Source organism: Delphinapterus leucas, chromosome 14, assembly GCF_059928025.1.
Source record: "Delphinapterus leucas isolate spDelLeu-1000000601 "Yukka" chromosome 14, BTC_Dleu_Yukka2, whole genome shotgun sequence".
NCBI classification, from domain to species: domain Eukaryota; kingdom Metazoa; phylum Chordata; class Mammalia; order Artiodactyla; family Monodontidae; genus Delphinapterus; species Delphinapterus leucas.
The window spans coordinates 31,605,703-31,610,775 of record NC_143142.1 but is presented as its reverse complement, the minus strand read 5'-3'; the positions used below and the strand labels follow the sequence as shown (position 1 = coordinate 31,610,775).

The 5,073-nt window shown below is 51.7% G+C and overlaps 1 protein-coding gene across 1 annotated transcript; it reads left to right on the top strand.

Annotated features, from left to right (window-relative positions):
• Positions 1-1,016: 1,016 nt before the first annotated feature.
• On the top strand, positions 1,017-2,705 carry LRRC30 (leucine rich repeat containing 30). The gene has a single exon (XM_022551457.3). It carries the CDS (start codon positions 1,020-1,022, stop codon positions 1,923-1,925), a length of 906 nt encoding a protein of 301 aa, XP_022407165.2. The 5' UTR covers positions 1,017-1,019; the 3' UTR covers positions 1,926-2,705.
• Positions 2,706-5,073: the final 2,368 nt, after the last annotated feature.

The window sequence follows — 5,073 nt, the reverse complement described above, 5'->3', positions numbered from 1 at the left end:
TTGGGAGCGGGGGCACAGTTCAGCCCATGACACCAACAACTGACTACCTACTTAGGATGTAAGTTAACTTGTTCAGTGAGAGAGATGGAGAGAGGTGTGTACCCAGGGAGGCCTCTCCAGACTACTTTCCAGGACAATAGGCACCGTGCTTTCCTTACTAAGTGGACAGTCAAGGGCTGTCCAAACATTTACAGAGCACCCTACCAAGCCCAGGAGCTCTCTGTAGAACAGAGGACCCCAGAGCTTCTCTGGGAGAAAATGGGAGTGTGGTCAAGACCCCTTCACCCTCTCCTCAAGGAATCACCTCTGACCAGTACCGTGTAAAACCCTGTCCTGGAGGATTCCAGGTGTCCCGGCTCCCTCTGTTACTTTTTCACAACGACATGATTCACTGCGGTTTGAATCGGTATGTATGTTACGTCTGCCAATCCTTAACTTTGGGAACATAATTCTGCGACTTACATTCAGCCCGGCTCCGCTCCACGGTCCGGATAAGCCTGAGACCTGCAGACACCCTGGCTTTATTTTTCCCCTTGGCTTCTTTTCGGAGACGGGCTGGTTAATCGCCCTGCTCAGCTGTGACACCCAGAAAAGCAGAGACAGGAAAGTCAGGCACGGCCTCCCCTTGACCTGTTTGCACACACCAGACCAATAAAGTGCGGGCAGAATGACAGTGACAGCTGCCCCGTGGTGTTCAGAGGGACCCGAGAGGTTCAGTTCTGCAGCCTCAGGGACAAGGGTATCATTACAGCCCGGCTGCTCCGAGAGAAGCCACTTCAACCCAGCCTGGAAGACGGACAGCTCTCGGTGGCGCAGCTAGACATCTGGGACCCCGAACACCAGGCATCTGGGACCCTGAGAGCCGGGGATCTGGGACCCCCCCCCCCAAGTCCTACTCACCCTGCGGCACCACCGGCCACGGCTCCCATCACCCGATCGGCTCCCTGCCGGGCTTCAGCAGCTGGGCCGGGAGCCCATCCCCACCTGCGGCGACAGAGGGGCACGAGGAAGGCAGGTAAATGGGGGCCAGGCAGTCTGGTGCCCGCTGCAAGGACAAGGGCCTCCCGGGGCGGGGGGTCCTGCGGGGGAGGCAGAAGTTCTCCCCGTGGGACGATGCTCTGCTCTCGGGGAGGGACCCGCGGTGTCTGCTGAAGCGGGGCCTGCGGCACGTCAGTTTCAGCCTGGTCACCAAGGGCATGACAGATGCTCCTGACTTCCTGTGGAGCCTGTCAGAAGTGCAGAAGCTCAACCTGTCCCACAACCAGCTCCGGGCCCTCCCGCCCGAGGTGGGGAAGCTGACACGGCTGGTGGTCTTGAACTTGTGCGGGAACCGCCTGAAGACCCTGCCCCGGGAGGTCAGCCTCCTCCAGAGCCTCAAGGTCCTGTTTGTGCACATGAACTGCCTGACGGAGCTGCCGGCAGAGCTGAGCGCCTGCCGGAACCTGGAGGTCCTGAGCCTGTCGCACAACTTCCTGTCCCAGCTCCCCGCCAGCCTCGCGGACCTCTCCCGGCTGCGCAAGCTGAACCTCAGCCACAACCGCTTTGCACACATCCCTGTCTGCGTGTTCTCGCTCAGGGAGCTGGACTTCCTGCACGTGGGCTCCAACCGCCTGGAGAACATTGCCGAGAGCATCCAGTGCCTGGCCAGCCTGCAGATCTTCATTGCCGAGAGTAACAATATCCACACCTTCCCCCGCTCCCTCTGCCTGCTCACGAGCCTGGAGCTGCTGAACTTGAACAACAATGACATCCAGACCCTCCCCGAGGAGCTCTACCTGCTGTGCAGACTGGCCAGGATCGCTTGGAACCCCATGGACAAAGGGCTTCACATTTCCCACAACCCTTTATCCAAACCTCTGCCTGAGCTGCTGGAGGGGGGTCTGGAGATGCTCTTTAGTTACCTGAAGGACAAAATACATACCTGACGTGGGCGCCGGAGACACCGACAGACTTAGCCGGGTACTTTCCTGGTCTAAACCTTCTCCTCTTCCTGTTTCTGTGGGTCGATGCTTGTGCTATTATTTGCTAAATCACACTGAACGCCCCTTCTAAGGAGGCGTTTGCTTTTAGCTCTGTATGTTCTTAATAACCCGCATAATACTATGTTCATCTCCTTCTAAACATTAATTGAAAGAGGACTTGGGTTTTCCCCAAAGAGAAATAATTCTGATTCTTCTGGGGAGCGGTGGGATTCAGCCTTTGGAAGGGAGGACAGCAGGTCTGATTCAAAGTCAATCAAAAGTGAAATATTTGTTAAGTATGTGCAGTGGGCCAGGTACGATATAGGAGGCATTGACACCATCTGATTTCAGCCCCTGAATTGGCAACGTGGGTAGCACTGGCAAGACATGCTCCCACCTCAGCCGCCATCAAGCATCACTTGGGACCAAAGAGCAAGCTGGGGCCCTGCCCTCCCGGCAATGACCAAATCAGCCAGAGCTTCCCCACGAGTCCCGGGGGGAAACAGCCACAGGAACTTTGTCTCCAGAATGACTGTTGGGTAACAACCCAGGCGCTCGTGCTGACATCTGGTGGTGAGTGACGGGGGTACAGAGTGATGGCTTTCAGAGAATAAATACAAACCAAAGCTAACATTCAGTGTCCACCTTCTTTCCCAATCCTCCTCTTGCACTCACGGTCACATCCTTGAGCTTTTCTAGAGACGCTTGCCAGTGGTTACATTATCCTTTAATAATTTCATTATTCCTCCCGTATACATTTGCCTTCTCAGAGATGAGCTAATAATAGGGGAAAAAATGGCCAAAAGGCAGGAAGGAGGAGGTAAGGCAAAGACAGGCCACCCAAAAAATTCATTACCTTTTTCACATTCAGAGAAGGGTGATATTTGCCACTTGGCTTTCCCATATGGACATTTAAAGATGAGTTTGCAACACGCAAAACTCTTTAGACAAAAGGATCTGTAAAAATATGGTTTGTTTTGTTTTTAATTCTGAGAGTACACAGCTGTCAGTTAAACGCAGAATCAGGACGAGGAATTACAGAGCTCCTGCCACGAGAGTCCCTGAACCTCACTGTTGTCACAGCAGCCAAGAGCCCCTGAGACATCACTATGTGGTGACAGTTCAAGAATTAGAATGAAAAGGTAGCAGTGAACCTACAGTACCTTCAGATCAGTGGAAGTCCAAGCATTCGGGTTTCTTGGCACGTTTGTTTACAGGACACAACAAGTAATAGCAAGACAGGAATGGGGGTTGCTGCTAGGATTTATCTAACTTCTTACTACCCTTAGTTTAATTCAGTTAAATTTATATTTATTAGCCCCTTCCCTGGGCAAGGACCTCGAGAGGAATAACGCTCAGCTCCTTCTACCAAGGAGCTCAAATTCTGGTGAAAGAGACAGACCCACGTGGGTTTCCACAATGTGGCAAGTTGTGATCCCCACTAAAGAGAAAGGACTGAAGCAAAGATAACACACTAGATGGCGTAGAGCAGACTGAGTCCCGGGTTTCAGAAACCAAAGGACACGACCAGGATGAATCAGTCAAACCCCCATTCTAGCAGTCGTCTCACCCTAATTCCCCCTTCTGCCTTCACCCCATGTGGGGAAGGGCAACAAAGCCTGGGGCAGTGGGTGGCTCTTTCTCAGGTTCAGACTCAGGCAGCTTTAGTATGGGGGACTGTGGTCTTATGTCTTCTAAGCGCTGCTCAAGGCTGGGGGGGGGGCGGGGGCTGGTGGTGGTCCATGTAACTTATTCACAGGACAAGTGATTTTTCCAGCAGACCCCAACATCAATTTCCCATCCAGCAAAGAAGGCAGCCAATTCCTGCCTTTACCATCAGACACCATCGTTCCATGAGCACCTTAGTGCATGAGCTCTTGTGTTGAACCACTGCAAACAGATCTTACCAGTGTCACTGGGAGGCAACTGCAGTCCCCTCCAGAGCCCCCTCCACAGCGCCCTCCAGCAGCAACCGGAGACCTGCTTATCCCCGCCAGGCACACACAGGCACACTCAGTAACCACACCCACGTTTGCTTGCTGGAGCCAAGGCTATTTAAAGACATCAGAGGAATTCTTACTTGATCTCATGACTCAGTGGGAAATTGTGGGACGCACTTTCCTCTGCAGAGCAGGGCTGAGGCTGGAGCTGGAGCCCATATATGCAGCTGTCCCACAAACACCACTTGTGCCAGGATCGCGCTCACGGTGTCTGCTGCTGAAGACCCACTTGGGCTCACGCTGAATTTCCATGACCTTTGCTCTGGCGGAGAGGCAGGCTGGAACACCACCATCACGCTTTTCCTGCTGAGCAATCATTTTATTTCTTCTCCTCGCTTTTTCAGTCACTTGATACCTCACAGTAACTCTATTCCAGGGAAAGAACGTAAGCATATTTTGAAGGTGACCCAAGAGCTTATTATACTTCTTGAGGAAAAAGTGCTATCAATGTGGTTGCCAGCATCTATCGGTGCCTTTCAGAGTATAGAAGCGAGGTTTTCTTTGTTAAAGCTCGGCATTGAGGACATCATAAAAGTAATTGCAGTTGCCTGATGAACTTTAGATGTTGATTCTTTGTGAATGCTCCTTTTTATCGATAAAGGGAAGTGCTGAGCAAAAACCTGGCTAACGAGCTTGGTTATTCAAAACATTAACGTGGAGGGAAATTTGATACAACCCTGGGTGTCTGCTCTCAAATCCTACAGTTTGCTGACGGGCTGTGAAATGCTTCCTGCTTATCTTTTGTAGTTCTGATACTGCCACATTCAAGTAACTGCCAGGTATTTCTAAGGCTTCCAGATCAAAGCATTGAGGCTCACTGCATTGGCTGAGGAGTACGTTTAGCAAAAGAATACGAGCTAATTGGGTGCTTGATGTGGGGAGCTGGCTGTTCACATCCTGATGAGGGGTTGGTTTGCATATCACTGGGCCCTCTGTAAGGAAGGATCTCAGTGGTGTGTTCAGAGACACCTTTTGAAGCAGCTTACAAGCATACAATTAAGAAATCCTCTGTTCCTAGGAAAGGAAGACAGCTTTGAAAAGACACATCTGTTCAAAGAATAATACCGCTAAATGCATAAAACTGCTGCACGCTAGAAAGAAGAGTGTCGTCA

What these genes read in the sequence shown, in the direction of transcription:
- LRRC30 (XM_022551457.3), top strand. Translation starts at nt 1,020, where the DNA reads ATGGGGGCCAGGCAGTCTGGTGCCCGCTGCAAGGACAAGGGCCTCCCG.